The sequence below is a fragment of the Lachnellula hyalina genome (assembly GCF_007821495.1).
Source record: "Lachnellula hyalina strain CBS 185.66 chromosome Unknown contig00134, whole genome shotgun sequence".
Lineage (NCBI taxonomy): Eukaryota > Fungi > Ascomycota > Leotiomycetes > Helotiales > Lachnaceae > Lachnellula > Lachnellula hyalina.
The window spans coordinates 1-18,794 of NW_022157248.1; the positions used below are offsets into that span (position 1 = coordinate 1).

The 18,794-nt window shown below is 49.3% G+C and overlaps 6 protein-coding genes across 6 annotated transcripts; 3 read left to right on the forward strand and 3 right to left on the reverse strand.

The window, feature by feature from the left end:
* Positions 1-443: 443 nt before the first annotated feature.
* Afg1l (AFG1-like ATPase) lies at positions 444-2,549 on the reverse strand (the record flags this gene model as incomplete). The annotated part of the gene is made up of 1 exon (XM_031151283.1): positions 444-2,549. The coding sequence occupies one exon, from the start codon at positions 2,547-2,549 to the stop codon at positions 444-446; it is 2,106 nt and encodes a 701-aa protein (XP_031003126.1).
* Positions 2,550-3,234: 685 nt separating this feature from the next.
* Positions 3,235-7,546, forward strand: NUP133 (Nucleoporin; the record flags this gene model as incomplete). Its single annotated transcript, XM_031151284.1, has 5 exons — positions 3,235-3,552; positions 3,618-3,690; positions 3,743-6,624; positions 7,000-7,072; positions 7,122-7,546. The coding sequence occupies 5 exons, from the start codon at positions 3,235-3,237 to the stop codon at positions 7,544-7,546; spliced, it is 3,771 nt and encodes a 1,256-aa protein (XP_031003125.1).
* A 1,533-nt stretch (positions 7,547-9,079) lies between these two features.
* On the forward strand, positions 9,080-10,629 carry cki1 (Casein kinase I-like protein; the record flags this gene model as incomplete). The annotated part of the gene is made up of 3 exons (XM_031151285.1): positions 9,080-9,208; positions 9,316-9,585; positions 9,634-10,629. The coding sequence occupies 3 exons, from the start codon at positions 9,080-9,082 to the stop codon at positions 10,627-10,629; spliced, it is 1,395 nt and encodes a 464-aa protein (XP_031003128.1).
* Positions 10,630-11,340: 711 nt separating this feature from the next.
* On the reverse strand, positions 11,341-12,174 carry ERP1 (the record flags this gene model as incomplete). The annotated part of the gene is made up of 3 exons (XM_031151286.1): positions 11,341-11,490; positions 11,572-11,892; positions 11,962-12,174. 3 exons carry the CDS (start codon positions 12,172-12,174, stop codon positions 11,341-11,343), a joined length of 684 nt encoding a protein of 227 aa, XP_031003127.1.
* Positions 12,175-12,449: 275 nt separating this feature from the next.
* SWC4 (SWR1-complex protein) lies at positions 12,450-14,178 on the forward strand (the record flags this gene model as incomplete). The annotated part of the gene is made up of 2 exons (XM_031151287.1): positions 12,450-14,094; positions 14,141-14,178. The coding sequence occupies 2 exons, from the start codon at positions 12,450-12,452 to the stop codon at positions 14,176-14,178; spliced, it is 1,683 nt and encodes a 560-aa protein (XP_031003130.1).
* A 636-nt stretch (positions 14,179-14,814) lies between these two features.
* Positions 14,815-18,214, reverse strand: nodL (Nodulation protein L; the record flags this gene model as incomplete). The annotated part of the gene is made up of 6 exons (XM_031151288.1): positions 14,815-14,880; positions 14,938-16,085; positions 16,148-17,300; positions 17,492-17,580; positions 17,810-17,931; positions 17,979-18,214. 6 exons carry the CDS (start codon positions 18,212-18,214, stop codon positions 14,815-14,817), a joined length of 2,814 nt encoding a protein of 937 aa, XP_031003129.1.
* Positions 18,215-18,794: the final 580 nt, after the last annotated feature.

Here is an 18,794-nt window from a genome sequence, read left to right on the forward strand (position 1 = left end):
CTTGTTTATTTCCATTGCCTGGGGTGGTGCTTTTGGTGTGTGAGAGGGATGGAAGGGGAAAGGGCTAATTGATTGATGTTTTTGGGGTGATAGGTTTTCAGGGCTATGCAAGCTAGTTATGTGAGGTTATTGCAGAACCCGTTTTATGATCCGGATGAGCATAGTCCGCCGACGGGGAGGGGCGGGAAGAAGATTATGAGTAGGAGGTTTGCGGAGGAGATGAGGAGGATTGGGGAGGAATGGATGCCGGGGTTTGGAAATTTGTGAGGGTTATGAGGAGATGGTAAGATGGGTTGGGCTTGTGCATTGAGAGGTGTTTGAGGCGTATATGCGAATTGCATACAGAAGCGATAATTGACTGCTGATTCTATGGATCCATCTATCTAACGCGTGTGACCTGAACGCGAGGTGGACTTGTCGAAATCTAGACTCCAGTTCTATCATCACTTCTTTGTTCTAGAGTCTAACCCTTCCGGTCCTTGACCCCAAGGCCCAGCCTTCTTTCCCCATTTCATCATTCCCCAAGCATGAGTCCATCCAATCTTGGTTGGTGGATCCCGCTTTTCACGAAAAGGTCCATTCGGTCTGCTTGCCATCTCCTCTAATTCCTTTCCCTGCAATCCCGCGGGCTTATCAAGTTCAATCGAATCCCCGATCTTCACATCACTGCCTACAGACAATACCTCAGGGATAGTCACATCTGCTTGAGAAGAACGTTCCCATCTTCTCACTTCCAGTGGCAAAGGATTCCACCAGTTCGGCTCAGACCTCGCGTGCCATCTCGCACCGCACATTTCCCACAGCCGTGATCTTGCCCGTTTATACGCAAACCGTTCATCTTCTCCAGTGAAAGAACTAGTCATTCCAAAGTCAATTTGTCGTCCAATCTCATTCCCTTTACCAGGCAGAGGGCCAAAATCCGAGTCTTCATCCGGGTCGTAGCCTGCTTTAGGTTCTTCGGTGTACGCTGAGATATTTGGCCTGAAGGGGGAGGTTTGGTCTTGGTAGACTTCAGACAGTGTTTCGGGGTAGACGGCATCACCGCCGTCATTCTCATCTTGCTGGCTCTTTCCATCTTGCACTGCGGTGGTTTCGGGGAAGAATAGATCATCGGGTCCCGCTTCTGCGTGGATAATAAGCTTGCAGCGTGCTTCGTACAGAGCGTCTAAAAGTGTGATCATTCGCCTTGCTTCGTTCTTTTGTGAGAGATGAAGAACTGGCACTTTGTCCAGAATCAAGGTGTGAAATGTTGACGCCAAGGTGATGTAGTCTGCTGGTCCTAAGGTACTGGCACAGAGTTCTGCGAATGTCCAGTATGTAACTCCCGCACAGTGATGTGGTACTGGCACCTTTCGACCATAGACTAAGATGGTTGTAGACTGCCATTCAGGAATCGTATCTTGCATATCCAACGGCAATGCTGATCTTACTGTTTCGTCCCACGTTTCTTTAGTGTCTGAGAGCAGAATATATTCCATGGGCTTTGTGGCCTTTTCCGCCGTTGACTCGTTTTTCGACGAGTCTCTTTGAAGATCAAAGATTCCAGGTGAAGCCCCTCTCTTTCCAGAAACATCTTCAATAAACTCCTCCCGCATCGCCTCGGTGATATCTGAAGTTTCAGCATCTTCTACTTCTCTCCGTCGCCAATCCTTTTCTGCTCTCATGTCCCAAATATCGCATCTAGCTTTTAAAACCTCCACAAACGCAGCGTACTCGTTATTTGCTGGAAACATGCTTGGCTGTCTTCCACCACTCAAGCCCAATATATTGCTCACAAGCCCTCCTTTGGTCTGCGCTGTGAAATCCATACCGCTAGCTTTAGAGAGCTCATCGGGCATTCGATTCGATGATGCAATAAGAACACCACCCAGCTGGAAGAATGCGGTAAAGAGATTGCTTATAATCTTACTTGCAGCTCGATCCGGCAACTGAAACTCATCCAAAAAGAGAATTGGAGACTTTTCTATCATGTCTTTCGCCAACCATAATAGAGAATGCTCCGAGTCCAAATTTGCACTTTCCAAACGACGTTGCTCTAGACGCGCTAGAGTTTCCAACATGAAAGTATTGAAATGCCACCTCCTTTTCTTGCTATTCGGTAGACATTCGGCAAGCAAGTCGACCAGCATGCTTTTGCCTGTACCCACTTCTCCGTGAAGTAGCAGACCCCTCGGGGAGTCGATGTTCACAGCCTCCTCATGATTGGTGAGCACTCGCGTCAAAGCGAGTGTATCGCGGCGCTCATTTCGAGAGAATAGGTGCAAAAATAATGGATTTCGTCTTAATGGATGACCAGGAACCGCTACGGATCGGTCATTGTCCCCTGTTGGAAATTTGTCGACAACTCGACTAAGGGCTTTCAGACGATTTCCATATTCAGTATTGGGAGTATAGTCTTTCAGAGAATAGTAGAGATTCTGAAGTTGCAGCGCAAGTCGATACTGAGAGGCATCTGGATCTATGATCTTTTTTTGAAGGAGACTACGATATAAGACCAAGGGATTGGTGATGGCGAGGGCAGTGGTTGGGGATGCTATTTTCGCCGACATTTGGATATATTCATCGTTGAGGATTCAATATGAGGACCAGAATGTAGACGTCACAGATCTAGCTCCGAAATTGACCAAGACTTTATTTAGGTGTTGTGTCACTTGACCGTATCCCTGTCAGATAAAATTTGACCCTTTCGATAATGCAGTCAGTCGTGGTGGACCAGATAATGTGTATATAATGTGTATGGATGTAGAGAGGTACGAGTAGCTCAAGAAAGGAAGAACGCTGACAGCAGTGAATTGTATAATTCCTAGGAAAGGTACCCTAAAACTATCTAACGAGACTACCTACGGATAAGTTCCTTAGTGATAGCCAGAACGAGGACCCAAGACTCTACCAGGTGAAGATCCAGACGTCGATTTCGTACTATCCAGATCCTAAGAGAATTTATCCAGAGTGTGCGAGTCGTGACGATGTATTGTAGAATATTTACTTCGTGTGCTGTACTTGTACGTAGGTGTGCCACTGACCGCCCAGTGCAATTTTAGCGCGTAAATTCTGCCTCCCCGGGTCAACTTGCGTGTGAGTACTTGTAAACAACCTTGAAATAGTTGCAGCCTCGACGACCTCCCAGGTCTCAACATCGCATCAACGTCTAGATCATGCGATTTCGAGACAGCTAGCACGCTCTCTTCTCTAGAACAACATCGCCCTATTTATCCCGTTCGAGCGACCGTCACGATGTTCTCGTCCGCGACAACAAATACACCTGCGGCCTCCATTCGGACCAGCAGAAGAAGACAGCGACCTCTCTCGAACGAGGGCTCCATATCTCAACCTCCGACTAAGAGACAGAGGAGTACTCTTAATAAGGAGACATTTGTACCGCCTGATGGTCGCCCACTTGAAATGACGGAGACGAAGACCTCCAAGCCAGTAGCAGCACTTGTGAAGCAAGAGAGTAGGGAGATCTCCGGTCCGCAAAAGCAAATCGCCGTGAGAGGGAAGAAACCTAGGACGGGTGACCGTAGTAACAAAGGGGATGGGAGTACAGTTCTGGTAAGTTGAATACTTGGTCCCACCCTAGAGTTAGCATCCATAGCTGATCTTTATTCTACCCATAGACGGCGAACGATACCTACACTGTCAGCAGGATTATTTCTGGGCCCGAGAAACTTCTTCTTGCAAATACAGCGAGTTAGTAAGTTCCATCTGTTTGAGCTTCCAAATCTAACATACACTTCCCCAGGTCGGGAGCATGGATCAATTCACTCTGACAGCGGTTATGCACTCATTCTCTCCCATACTCATGCCACCGTTTGGCCTTACTCTAAACCTCCGACCGAATTTCCTCCCTATGTCTTCGATATACCGCATCCTTCAAAACACGCTTCCGACCCCCTCCCTCTTGGCTGTCTGGTGTCGCCCTCTACATCCTCCTCAGAACCTGGACTCGTCGTGGTCATTCCCACAAGCGGCAAGATTACATACTGGGAATCAGTCGATAGCGCAGCTACGATAGGTCTCAGGTTGCGACAAAATAATATCGAGTTGTCTATCCCAGGAATGCATTCGGGAGAAACAGTCATCCAGATTCTCAATGCGGAGACCGCTGGCTTTGTTTTAGCTTTCAGCACTGGTAGAATTGCATATATGAACGTTAGAGACGGCCAAGGTCGACCTACAATCTCTGTGCAATTTCTTCGTGGAAGCTCTGGATCCACTGGTGGGGGCATTTTCGGTAGCTTGAGGAATGTTTTATCAACCTCTGCATATCGCGGGGACATTGCAGCTGTAAGAGCAGATCTACCCCGGAAAGTGGGCGAACGACAAGTGGTGGTGGCAACTGCAAAAGGCAAGATTCAATCCTGGGACATACAACGAGGTGGACATAGTTCTCTCAATGCGGAAGCCGATGGGCGGGAGACGATCGTTCAGACAATAAAGCAGGCGTATCCTACATTCAGCGACCTCCTCATCGAAACTTTTGAGCTTCTCGACTTCGCATTTACGACGCTGCCGACACAACCGTCATATTCTCAAGCAAGTGATGGTATTCCGCTATTACTCTTAACGTCCCTTACTGATCGAGATGTCTCCCATTATTTCCTTGTTAGTGTAGCACTGCTGCAAAGTGGACTCACAATCAATAAGATCCGTCCCATCAAATCCTATACGATTCCTGTAAACCAAGATGCGATCTCTAAGACACGACTTTACCTACCAAATCCTGCTCATTTCGCCTATATCGTCTTCGACCGAGCCGTAGCTGTCATCTCAATGGAAGCACAATTGGAAGAAGCACAATACGGCTCCCCTCATTCACAACTTATGACAGAAAGCCATATGTCACCCCAAACGTTTGAGGACGTTGTGTTTTTCCGGGACGACGCGGGTATTGAAGTCGTCGGATCTGGAATGGAAGAACCTCAGGAGCTATCTCCACATGCAATGGGAATCTTCAAACCACAGGGCCACAAACCTAGATTTCCTGCGGCAGTACTGCTCGTTCGAGGTAAAGGTGGAGGCATAGTGCGAGTAGCAGCACCCGATTACTCTAACCGCACTTCTGCCTACACTCAGCAAGTGACTGCCAAGAGCAAACTTGAACAGGCCGTTTACTTTGGAAGTGTAAAGGAAAACCCAATCAGTTTTTCTGTACGGCCGGAGCTACCGTTCCTTGCTAGCGAACTCAGTGAAGCGGCATTGATTTTAAGCAAGGACATATTATGTTCTCGGAATCCACATATCCTTTCTGTGCAACCAAACTTTGCAGACAGCCTCAAACAACGGTCAGTGGCTCTGCATGACCTCGCGCAGTATTTGAAATCCAGTGGTGTTGAGTTAGATCGAGCTACACGATGGAAACTACTTTGTGATGCCGAGAAAATGGCAGCAGCTACGACTGTTTGGAATCTACATGATGCTCGTGTCTCTGCGAAGCCGAAAGGCGAAAAGCGTAGTTTGATCACAGATATCGTGGAGAGCATTCACGAGGACTACAAGACTGAGCCTGTGACGGAAGAGGGCGAGCTAGATCGTGTCCGAAAGTGGTTCACTTGCGATGTCTCGACATTTCAGATTGCGGTTCCTTGGGCGTGGCAAGTAATCAAGCATACATATCAGGATGGCCACAAGGACCATGCCTTTGTCGTGGAAATGCTTAGCGACGCAAATGACGTTGTCATGGGAGTATTACAGACTGCTTTCGCGTTTCGAACAGCTAATGCCAAGCTGTATGGTCTTCAGGACGAGCCTCTGGAACATGGAGTGCTCGTCGCTGATTACGAAGGACTTCCTGAATTTTGGACCTCTACAAATCTCATTGAGGATGCTGTCAGGAGGCAATTACAGCTTGCGCAGGAGCTCGTGAAGGAGTATTGGAATAAGCCCCAGAAGCAAGGTCAACCCATCGTTGCCGTGGTCAACAAGTTGAGAAATGAATACCCAACCCTCGTCGACATGGGAATCCGGTCAAGCAATGAGCGAGTTCGTTATTGTCTATCTCGCGCCCAAGATTCTCCGCAATTCCAGATCGAGGCGGAACAGCTCCGCCTAACACAGGAAGAAGCCCAGGATAGGCAAATCACTTCTCTGCAGGATGACATGGCATGGTCCGATGAGGCTCTGGCGTTGGCGGAAAAGTTTGAGATCCTCAAAACCCTTGCACGGGTAACTTTTGTCGAATTAAATAAAACGAAGCCAAATGCCAAGGAGGTCAGAAAAAAGATTGCACACTATTTCGACAAGTTTGGAAAAAGATGGGCTGCAGCTTTCTACGAATTACAGATAGACATCGGTTCCATGGATAGCCTTCTCGATCATTTTAAAGAACAACAGGAATACTTGACTTCGTTCTTACGCGCAAAACCCGAGTATGCGAAAGTGGCGTGGATACACGAAATCGATCGTGAGAACGATTTTGACCAAGCCGCAAAAGCACTTCTCGACGTCGGCCTAACGCGAGAGCAGAACGTTTGGAGCAAGAAGATCGAGTTGAGTATCGGGAAGCTGGCTCGATTAGCTGGTAGAAGTTACAGTCAGGAGAACGGCATATTGATCCCAGATGGACGCAGGACTGAACTTGCTAAAACCCAGGACCAACTTGGCCTGATCAGGATTCAAGACACGGTCTACGACTACATTCTCCCTTCGATTGGTGCCGCAATTGACGAGAATGCGGAACTTCAGCTAGCGCTCGAAGCACATCGCTTCAGAGATTTGAAGCACCAGCCGACCTTTTCCAAAACCTTGGAACAACAAATGGCTAATCTCATCAGGCACACAGCCATGGATGCTCTCTCTTTAGTGGACCTACTTACCCTGATGGGCGACGATAGTTCAGCGGATCAGAATTCATTTACCGACCAGCAGTTCTATCTGGCATTGCAAGCAACTCGACATGGAATCACGGACGAAAAAGAGCGGATCTTGACGCAACGTGTGATCTGGCGAAGATGTATGTTGAGGGATCCGTGGTCTGTGATCAATAACACAGATATGAAGGACGACAATCAGGTTTCTGAACAGTCGAGAAGTACGAACCTGTACCGGACATTCAGAGCCTGTCTGAAAAATCGTAAGCCAAAGATTACTGAATATTGGTTCCCCGGTGCTAACTATGATAGGTCTATTCGAGAGCAATTCTTCTGTGTTGCCAATCGACCCATTGAAGATTGAGCATGCTGGTACCGACGACCTAGATTCTCGTTTCTCTGGTGCGGACGAAAGCAGGAGGGATCAGGTCTGTAGGGATTACCAGATCGAAGATGATCAATTTCATGAGCACATTGAGAAACATCGATTGGTTAATTGGTACTCGAGTATTCTAGAACAAGCAAAACAGGACTACGCTAGAGAAATTGTGGGGGAGACGGAGGATGGGAAGCATATGAACGATGCGAAATATGATTTGGAGGAACTCGAGGAGACCATTGCACGCAACGAAAAGGGCAAAAGCGATGGTGTATTCCGGACAAAGCACCCGTATAAACCAAAGGCGAGGGCTAGTGGGGGTGTGGGAGCCTTCCGAAGCTCTATCAAACAATATTGATTGAGCTTTGATAGCCATGCAAAGTTCTGGTTATGACACGGGTGGATTGATTGTACATTTATGAATCCCAAAAGTCTTTTGAATCTCAGCGACGCGAATTGGGAGGGAGGATGGGTTTGGTGTGAAGCGTATTATTGTATGTAAATTAGCAGTCGACACCTTTTACTGAGGTAAAAAACTTGGTTAGAGTATGAACAGATCACATGCCGGCCTTCCTCTGAAATTAGATATGAGATGAAGCCGGAGAAACTACTGGTACAGTAGACGCGGTCCAGGGGTGAAGGATGGGGGGATGAATCTATGATAGATTCGGCTTCCATTTCCGAAAGCTTATCTAGTAGAAGACTAGGATAACCGGTCAAGGGAGCTTTACGAGCTCGAGATGTGCTTCTCGACTTTTGGTGTACGGAGAATCACCACGTAGATAGTAGGTAGTGGGTACGGTTGAGAAAAAGGAAAGCAAAAGCCGGCCGTTGTTTACCGGCAACGATGAAAGACGGACACAGCGCTTGCTTGCTTTTCTGCCGACAGTGTGGAGAAGTTCGAGATGTAACAGCCGCCCGCCTATCAATTGCATTTAATCTTGCCAAGCTTTGTCCAAGCCAGCTATTTCTGTCTTGCTTTTGCGCCCTGGGTAGGCAGCGGCAGCCCCTGGATGGAGGGAAACAGCGTGACTTTTCGGAATACAGCGCAGGACAACAGGGCGACAGGGCAACATACCGGTATCCTCTGGTGCCTTCGAGACGAAACTTGTATTAATATGTGTAGATGTCCACGTCCTCGCTGTCTGTTGTTTTAGAATTGACCCTCCCTCGTGTTGTTTATTTGTTAGTAAACTTTGTTCGTTCCCCTAGTCAGGTCAGGGCAGGTCTTCGTAAGGCAGCAAGGCAGACATAACCGGGATCATTTGTCGCTCCTCCCTTTTCCCTACCCAGCCTAGCTTTTGCTTCAGTAATTTCGTTTTACTGCTACCGGTCCGTACAGTGCGTACACTTCTGTGCCGTGCTCTGCTCTGCTCTGTTCTGCCTCCTGTTATTGTTGCTCTCGAGATCCGCACAGGTCTATCTTAGATATCTGTGCGCTGCCACGGGCCACTGATTCACCCACAAGCAGTTTCCACCAGAACTTGTCCTTCCCTCCAATTGTATGCTTTCTTTCCTTCCTGCGCCTGAACCCATACCCACACCCACACGTCGTTCACCGCCGAGCACCACCAATCCAATTCGGGACAGCCAGCCATCCAGCCAGCCCCAATCCAACAACCTCACCTCGCCAGCAAACCTTTTATCTACATCCACGACAACAACTTCTGGTCGTCGTTGACGTTGCAGGAGGATACCATCATCGTCGGGGTTCTTTTCTTTTGGGGGAGACGAGTCACGCTGAACGTTCCCTTGCCACAGTCGTCGCGTGCCAACCCTACTCAAGTCTCGCGTTCTTCGGTTGGGCTTCATAACTCTGTTCAACAACGTTGATCCTCAATCTGCCGTCGAGCTCTACGACGAGCTTCCCCTTTCCCTATCCATCCTTCCGATGGCCTCCTCATCTTCGAATGTTGTCGGTGTCCACTACCGGGTGGGCAAGAAAATCGGCGAGGGATCATTCGGTGTAATATTCGAGGGGACGAACCTGTTGAACAATCAACAAGTTGCTATCAAATTCGTATGTCTTATCCCCAACTCGGTCAAGACCATGCCGGTACCGCTCTATGTGCAGTGGCATAGGCGGGTGACATTACGATCCTATGCTTACAGCTCTTCTTCCTTTAGGAGCCCCGAAAGAGCGATGCACCTCAGTTGCGAGATGAGTACCGAACATATAAAATCCTTGTTGGTTGCCGTAAGAATGCCAAATCTGTCGATAGAAAGCTCAGAACTGACGCGAAGACAGCTGGAATCCCTAATGTTTATTACTTTGGCCAAGAAGGCCTACACAATATTCTGGTCATCGACCTACTTGGGCCTTCACTCGAGGACCTATTCGACCACTGCAATCGGAGATTTTCAAACAAGACTGTTGTAATGGTAGCGAAGCAGATGGTATGTAGTGATATTCCTTTAACAAATTCCTGTTGCTAACTACCGCAGCTGTCGAGGGTTCAAACAATTCACGAGAAGAACCTCATCTACCGAGACATCAAGCCCGATAACTTCCTCATTGGTCGACCCGGCTCGAAGTCAGCTAATGTGATACATGTGGTGGATTTTGGCATGGCAAAACAATACCGAGACCCGAAGACAAAACAACACATTCCCTACCGCGAACGAAAATCTCTCTCTGGAACTGCGAGATATATGAGTATCAATACACATTTGGGACGTGAACAATCAAGACGAGACGATCTCGAGGCTTTAGGTCATGTTTTCATGTATTTTCTCCGAGGAGGCTTACCATGGCAAGGTCTCAAGGCTGCTACAAACAAGCAGAAGTACGAGAAGATTGGAGAGAAGAAGCAGACGACTGCGATCAAGGACCTATGTGAGGGTTTCCCGGAGGAGCTCAACAAATATCTGAGTTACGTTCGTAATCTTGGCTTTGAGGATACCCCTGACTACGATTATCTCCGAGACCTCTTCACCCAAGCGTTGAAGAACACAGGCGAAGTAGAGGACGGCGAGTACGACTGGATGAAGCTCAACAATGGCAAAGGTTGGGAGGCCATGAAGCAGCACCCATCTCACAATATGCTACATCACCCTAATGCGGTCCCAGGTGCATCGCAAAGAGAATTACATGGAACAACACGAGCAGGAAACAGCACACCTGGTGGCCTCACTACCGCCCGTTTAAACGCCGCGCAACCCCCGCCACCGTCCCCAATCAAGCCGGGGATGGGCAAAACGCGCGATCGACCAAACGCCCAAGGCGGGTTGGTCCCAAAACGCAGCAGCGGAGCGGCGGGGGGGCTCCAAGACGTCGCTACTCCAACCGGCTCAACCCAGGCACAGTTCCAGAACAGCTCGAACAACCTGCCCCAGAGGATGACGCCCCAACCAAACATGAACCCACAACCCCAGAGCAGAAACCAGGACCCACAACCGACGGGCTTCCAGAAGTTCATGAAGACCCTATGCTGCGGTTAGTTACCTGCGCCTGACGGTCCCATTTAAGGCAAATTTACTGATTCATTCTAGGATGAATACATCCCCTTGATTAGAACAGCAAATACCAAGATCGATCCATGGCCCCCAAACACCAATTCTCATTTCTCCGAAGGCGTTAATAAAAACTGCTTTCGACACCCTCCTAATCACATACCAACCTTTCTGCTTTTCAGCAGTACTGCACGCCTTCTACACCTGCCCCCAGCAGATATGACCCGCTGTTTGTCTATACACGTCCCACCTCAGTCAGCCACGCTGCGTACACCCACCAATCTACGGTCTCTCGGGGTATGGCGTATGTCAGATTACTTCCAGATTAATATCATGATTTCTTTTACCTCATCAGCATCGCATTCCCTTTCATGGCACCTCAGCGTACAAAGACGGTCCGGTCCTGGTAGCAAGGAAGGGACTTCACGATAGTTATAGCTTTCTAGTTCGGAGCAAGGCAGTGGCGAACGGGTGAAATAGATGCATTGAGCTTGAGGTTTTCAGGTCTACTAGCACTATAAATGGAAAAGTTACAGATTAATTTCTATTTGATGAATTCATTATGTGATATGATATTCTCAATTTGCGCATTTTGCAATGCCTGACGCCCAGTCCCATGCCTTCCCATACATAACTTTCCATAGCTTACAATAATAAGGAAAGCCGTCTAATTTCAGAGACACATTACATAGCCCAAAATTAAGTCAACTTTTGCTTGATGAAGAAAGACCTGAGGTGAGAGAGCTGCCACGCGCAGGTAATTCCCAGCACTACCAGCTGAACCAGCGTCCATCTAACAACCCTTGCATTCGTCGACTCAGATTGATCTCTGAATTCAGCCTCTCGTTCCTATGCAAAAAGTCAGTCATCACTCATATTCACGTTCCAGCTTCATAGCCCTATCTCGTAGAAGTAGAATAAACAACTTACACGTTGGAACACCTGCTCGCGTCTAATATCAGCCAAGCGCCCATTCAAATCCTTAACCTTCTGCACAATATCCTGGATCTTTCCCTTATCCGTGCTCTCGATCGCACTCGTCTCCCCAATCGCCAGATCCAGGGTCAACTTGATGCCGCCCATGGGGTGCAGCGCCGACAGCCAGCCCTGTCCACCGGACGTCGACGAGGGCGTGAAGCAGATCTTGTGGTCACCCGAATCGGCGGCTGTGAAGGTGAAGCGGCCGGATGAGGAGCCTTTTTGGTTGATTACGCGGTGGTCGTTGTCGAAGACTTCCTGGTTTGGCGAGGCCTGTTAGTACATTCTCTACGCAGGGAAAAGGGGGGCAATAAATAGGGAGAATAGTTCGGGGGTATTTACATCGACGGAAATGGCGATGCTGAGCCCATCATGCTTAACCCACGCCTTCATGTTCTCATCGTATTCCTCTGCGCTGTAGTGGCCTACGACGAGGGTATCCTTGGGCAGCTCCTCGAAGAAACATTTCGGTGTTGTGCCGTCAATATAGAAGAACAGAGATTGTACTGGGGCGAGCAGCGCGCTCAGGGTTATAAGAGGAAGTATGGACCGCATGATTGACTTGTATCCGGGACGTGGAGATGGTTGTGTGAGGATGGGCGTGGAAAGGGGGTTTGCTGCTGATAGTTCGCGCGATCAATTGCTGCCACGTTCGGCTGGAATCAAGCCTTAATTTTTGATTGATTAGACAAAGCACGTGCCGATTTGACTTCAGCGCGTCAACCAACGAGGCTTCCATTCATCATTCATCACGACAGCCTCCAACACCGCAAAAGCCATCAATTCCGCATTTCCGTTTAACACATATTCTACGCTGGGAATAGTACATAATGTCTTCTAATGATGTGCGCGACATGCTAGATCTGCCAGACTCTGGATCCACGCGCCCAGCTAAGAAACAGAAATTAACAGCACCGCGCCCAGTTCTCAAAGGTCTCGCGCGCGAAATACAAAACCTGAGTGGAGACAACCCGATCGCGATTGTGCCCGAGGTATCAGCGTTTAAAAAAAAACGATATGGCAGTAGGAAACCGGTCGCGAAGTGGGAACAGAAACCCTTCAAGAACTCGGCGAGAGATGGGGATCCGCTGGTGCTGAGACATTGGAGGAGGAAGGAGGAAAAGCCGCCTGCGCCGCCTGTGGGGGAGGATGGGAATGTGGAGATGGAGGAAGCAGTGGCCCCGATAGCTGAGGAGATGGTTGAGGATTCAACGTTTGCTAAGTACAATGTACGGGTCAACGTTCCGGAATACACAGAGGAAGAATACAATGCGAAGTTACAGAATCAGGATTGGACGAAGCTGGAAACAGATCATTTGGTGGGCCTAGCATATGAGTATGATCTTAGATGGCCGGTTATATGGGATCGATATGAACCTCCGTTACCAGCTCCAGATTCTGCAGATTCACTTCTTGGTCTTGTGCTTCCGCCGAAAATTAGGACCGTGGAGGATTTAAAAGCACGATATTACTCGGTTGCGGCAACGATGATGGCGGAGAGGAAACCACCGATCAAGATGAACAGCGCGGAATTCAACCTGCATGAAGTTATGTCGAACTTCAACCCAGCAATCGAGACAGCTCGCAAGAAGTTCGCCGAAGCTGCTTTCCAGCGGACAAAGGAAGAGGCACGAGAAGAAGAAAGTCTACTGCTAGAATTGAAGCGTATCTTGGCGAGATCAGACAAGCTGAACGAAGAAAGACGAGAACTATATGCACGTCTAGAGGCCCCTCCAAGTACAGGCAACATCGGCATCTACAGCTCAAGCCAAGGCCTGCAACAACTCCTCCAACAACTCATGCAAGCTTCCAAAAAGCGCAAATCCCTCATGGGCAGCGAAGGCATAAGCCCCGCCGCCGGCCCAAGCCAACAAGCCAGTTTCGAACGCCGCGACAGCAGCGTCCGCGAATCCATCTCTGGGCCCAGCGGCTCCAACAACAACAAAAAAGGCCCCCCCCCAGGTCCCAGCGAGCGACGCCAACTCACGGAAGAAGAAGAGAAGATTTATGGAGTAAGCCATCATGAGCGTATTGGCGCCAGTGGCGCAGCCTTCCGCCACGAGAAGATCAGCAAGCCGCTCATCAGCAAATCCTCAGTGCAGCAAACGAAAATCGCCAACGTCCTCGTGGAACTCGAGATCCCAAATCGCCTCATCATGCCTACCGTCGAGGTAGGGGAAGCGTATGAGAGTTTGCTGCAGAGCATCAATACCCTGCTCGATGCGCGGAAACTCGCGGATAAGCTGGATGGCGAGATCAAGCTTGCGAGGCAGCAGAAGGAGGAGAGGGAGAAGGCGGCGAGACTGGAGCGCGGGGAGGCTGTTGAGGGGGATGAGGTGGAGGGTAATAATAAGACGGAGAAGGAGAAGAGTGTTGCGAGGAGTGTTAGGGGTGGCAGTGTAGCGCGGAGTGTGAGGGGTGGCAGTCAGGGGCACAAACGGAGTGCGTCTGTGCTTAGTGCGACGAGTGAACAGAGTACGAAGAAGCAGAGGAGATAATTATGATTATGAATGAATCTCAGATTTCCAAAGGAGCAAGGAGTACCGGTTGAGGCATTGAAAGGAAATCAACGAATGCTCCATACCATCAATACATACCACCTTCTGCTCACAAGCAATAGATCCATCTTACGGCTTTTGTGATAATGGTATACTTCCACCGTTTTGAGTAATTTCGTAAACAGGTTTTGGGAAGGCGGCGGGAAGTGGTATGAGTAGGAAAGTCATGCATATGAAAGCATCAATTCAATTGGAATCCAACTCCAGGTATTTTAACCCTCTCCATCACTCCCACCCACACATATATATATATGTATATAATTACAAAAGTCCCTCTTTACTTCCCTCCCATCCATACACGGCTACCAGAGCTCCATCCCATCCCGTCCCGTTCCATCCTATCATCAAATCATCCATCTAAACGAAGGCTTTCCCTGCCATCCATGCCATGGTCATATACGTTTACGAATGCTGCTAGATACAAGAGAGGAAGAAAAATAAATAAAGAGAACGCAGGCAATTAAACAGATATCCGACCCGAAAAAAGAGCTTTGGAAAATATGGCTGGGGTGGGTGGCGGGAATGAAGAAGAACGGGGTATATAATGAGATTCGTTTCGATGACGAGGGAACGTCACGACCTAGATCCCATGAGTGGTGTGGTGGTTCGATTCAAACTTTCGACAAGGTGAAATCTATCATTCGTGAATACCTCTCATGACACGGGCTGGATTGCCACAGACGACGGTGTATGGCGGGACGTCCTATTGAGTGCGTTAGTACATTTCCAAATCTACATGCAGATATAAATAGTAGCATACCCTCGTGACAATCGAGCCTGCTCCCACTGTGCTGCCCTTGCCAATCGTGAGACCAGGCAGGATAGTCACACCACCACCAATCCAGCAGTCCGCATCAATATTTATTTTCCTGCCCAGACTCGGGCCCCGGGATCCCAGTCTCCGCTTAGGATCAATGGGCAGTGTCGCCGTGTAGACATTGACGTTCGGTCCGATGTTGCAGCGGTCTCCAATCTTGACTTCGCATGTGTCGAGAATAGTGCAGTTCTTGCCGATGGCAACATCTTGACCAATGGAGATATTGTAGCCGTAATCGCAGTTGAAAGGTGCCTCGACAACAACGTTGTCGCCGACTCGGCCAATGGGGTTCACGGATGAGGCTTGGGTCGGCGAAATGACATGCTCGCGAGGTTGAAGTATATCCCTGAAGAGACGAGCACGTTCCTCTGGAGAGACGCCATTATTGGGATTTGTGCTGCTGTTAAAGCGCCAGCAGGCACCGTTGCAACGCTCGCGTTCGAGAACGAGCTCCTTGTCGAATGGGAAGTAGTGACGCCCAGAAAGCATCTCTTCTTTCTGCGTCCGCTCTCTTCTTGTCGAGGCAAGGTTCGATAAGGCCAGTTGCGCGGCGACTTGCGGGTTGCTGTGTGGGCTCTCTGCTGAAGAATGCATTTGGGGATGGAGGAGCTGCGGTAAATTGGAGGAAGCGGATTGTGGTGTTCCAGAGTCGGAATCTTGTCGGCTGAGGTCGTGAAGAGGGCCTAGGCGTTCAAATGGTGTTTTCAGTCCTCGATCAGGATACGCACTACTAGTGGCTGTTATAGGAGTTGGCGTTTGCTGAGAATAAGAGATGGCTGACAGTCTACTATTTTCGGGACTTGTTACAGAAGCACTGGGGATTGTTGACGCGCTGGGTTGATCATCGTCCAGACCGATGGGTCGGCCATGTTGAGGGTCGACTCGAAGGCCTTGACCACGGTAACCGGGCAACGGTTCTCTTCGTGAATGTCCTAGGTGGTGCGAAGGATAGGGGGATGATTGGCCGTATGCATTTTCATAATCCGTTTTAGATTGGAGAGGAATAGGTTGATGTTTTTGTTCGGTTTTTGGCCAGTGTCCTCGTTGTTGATACCCCGAACAGACAAACCCGCCACGAAGACAATTATTGCCTACCTCACATGTGAGCATAAGTCCTAAAACTCGTAATTAGAAGAATGGTTTAATAACTTACACTCTGGTTTGGTCTCGTCGCATTTCTTCTTGCGTCTCCTGCAAGTCATGCAACCAGTTTTGGTTCGGTTGCTGAAATTTCTCTTCCTTTTCTTCGGATCCGATTGTACTGACATCTCCCTTCTGTCGTGACCATACCCACCATAAATATTGGATCTATCATCATCACCAGGACTCATCCGATCATAGTCACGGTGTTGCGGATCTAGGCCTTGAGAGGCTCGCTGGAGAACTTCTGAAAGGTGCTCATCTGAGGTGATTTGCCCCTGTTGAGAGTATTGACGGGAGGGCCAGGGGTCATCATGGTCATGACTGCGATGATCTTCGCCAAAAGCATGCCTATATTGGGCATCTGATCCATAAGGATCTCGAGAGTCTGACTGAGGTGGAGGGCGAAGGCTCTCCTCTCGAGGTCCATCTGGCTCGGTACTTGCAGTAGTAGGTGTTTCCTTTGCTGATGATGGCAGGTTGTGGGTATGATACGAATTAGCTGAAGACGAATTCGGATCCAAGGAGCCTGACCTCTTGCGTTTGTGTGATAATTCTGCGTCTGTATAAGAAGTGCCACTTGGGTAGGAATTGCCGGAATTTCGTTCCCCGCTAGCTGGAGATATCCAATCCTCTCTTTGGGTGTTCGTTGTGATTGTCAACTTTTCTTGTCCTGGAGGCGTAATTCTTGGTTGCCCATTAGGCCTCTCGTCGGACCCTCTTCTCGAAGACTCGTTTCCAGTTCCATTCCCAATTCCATTCCCGTTCCCATTCCCGTTCATTCCGTTCGTTGAACCTGCCACCGGCTCAGCTCCATTTACAGCGGTAAATCGTGACGTTGGTGATTCCGTCTGTACAACAATACTGTCTTCTTCGGAAGCCATCTTCAGGTCAATAAGGTCTTCTGGTTCCTTTTCCGTCTCAACAACTCCCCCCAAAATCTCCCTAGCTAGACTAACAAGGTCCTGCCGTTTTATTGGGCTCTGTACTGGCGCCGTCCTGTTAGGGAACTTCAGCGAAGGTGAACTGCCCCCTGGATGCAGAAGCGTAATACCCAACTGAACGGGAGCTCGTACTTGAGCCAGTTTGCTAGCTGAAGGGCTGGTGAGATGGGCGTATATGATGTCAGTAGATTTCGGTTCCGACCGAACAAATAAATAGAACGCCTAAACTGAGGTGTGTAGTTTTGAAGCACAAATTATTTCTGCTTCCACTGATCCGAAAGCTTGGGTGGCGCTCTGGTACTCTTCTCGCTTCCTTCCTTCCCTTCCTGCGTCTAGATTGCCGCGACGATCTAGGGACAATCGAAATCTTGACTCTGCTTTGCCAATCCCCTTCCAAATGAGCAACTGCTCACGTCTACGGTTCCTAGTTTTCTTCCTTCCTCTTCACGGTCGATTGGAGTCGATTGGCGCGAGCTGGCGGTTGAAGCGAATCTAGATAAGCCTGCGTTGGGTAACAATGACTTCTTCAAGGGAATGCAGCGTCCAGTTCCTCAAATTCTTCCAAAGCCTTTATTTTTTCCCCGTATGCGCGCAAAGTAATCGGAAGTTCTCTGGCTTGCTTCTTGCAGTTTCCAGTCCAGTTCAATTGTTCGTTTACTCACTCGCTCGCTCAATTCACGTGGCTCAGCCGCGATAAATTTAGAAGAGAGGGAAGTGAAACCGATTCAAACCAAGAATCCTTCCTCGGCGACGCTGTTTTATGACACGGCCTGTTTGCTTGTTCGGCCGGCCGGCCTGCTTTGCCTTGCCTTGCCTTGCCTGGGTTGCCTGGGTTGCGCTGACACTCTCTGCACTGCAGACAAATAAATTGGGTCGAATTCCTTGCGAGTCTGCTATTACCGCAGTTGTATGGAGATGGCTGCTGGGAGGAGACAGGTACGGGTCAAAATAGAATAATGGCGAAACTTGACGACCTTGGAGACCCAGCGGTTTGGTAGCGGACGACGCAGAGAATATTTCAGCCGTTGGGCTGCCCGCTGCCAATATATTGACGCTGGGCCTGTCCTGAAATCGTCATGGGGCCTGTGGCTTTTAAAGCGGAACCCATATCGCGCGCCTATTGCGGGACCACACATCGCTAAAAGAGAGCCCTAGAGGCTTGGGATGGGATGGTTCAGCTTCTGGCCTCCTCGCCCTCCCCCCTCCCCTCCGCTCACTGCGTCAGACTAAACATGCCTTATTTAATCGCCGTCCAGTCGCATTACAGTCACAGTCCGAGTCCGGCAGCACTTACTTGCTAAAGTCAGCCAGTAAACTTCGGACTGCCTACAGGTAATCTACCTAGGTACGTATAGCATCAGTCCTGAAGCGCCCACGGTCCAAGCGTGCCATGGCATGTTCCAACAGCCACCGCACATGGTAACTTAAATTACGGCTTACCTCGTACATACATTTCACATTCGAAGGGCAAGGAGGGGGCGGGGATGGGGATCAACTGTGATGACCGGGGGCAGAGTGAGATGAGGTGCATATCATTTTTGGGTCGCGCTCTACAGCAGTCCTCCGTAGTAAGCTTCTCGGAAATATGGGAAGCATCCCAGCCTGGCGCCGGCAAATCACTCGAAGCTCGACGACGACATGACATGTTCGAAGTTCCGTGCAGAACTTCGTACAGAGCACACCTATGTTGCTGCGTACTCATTACCAGGTTCTGTC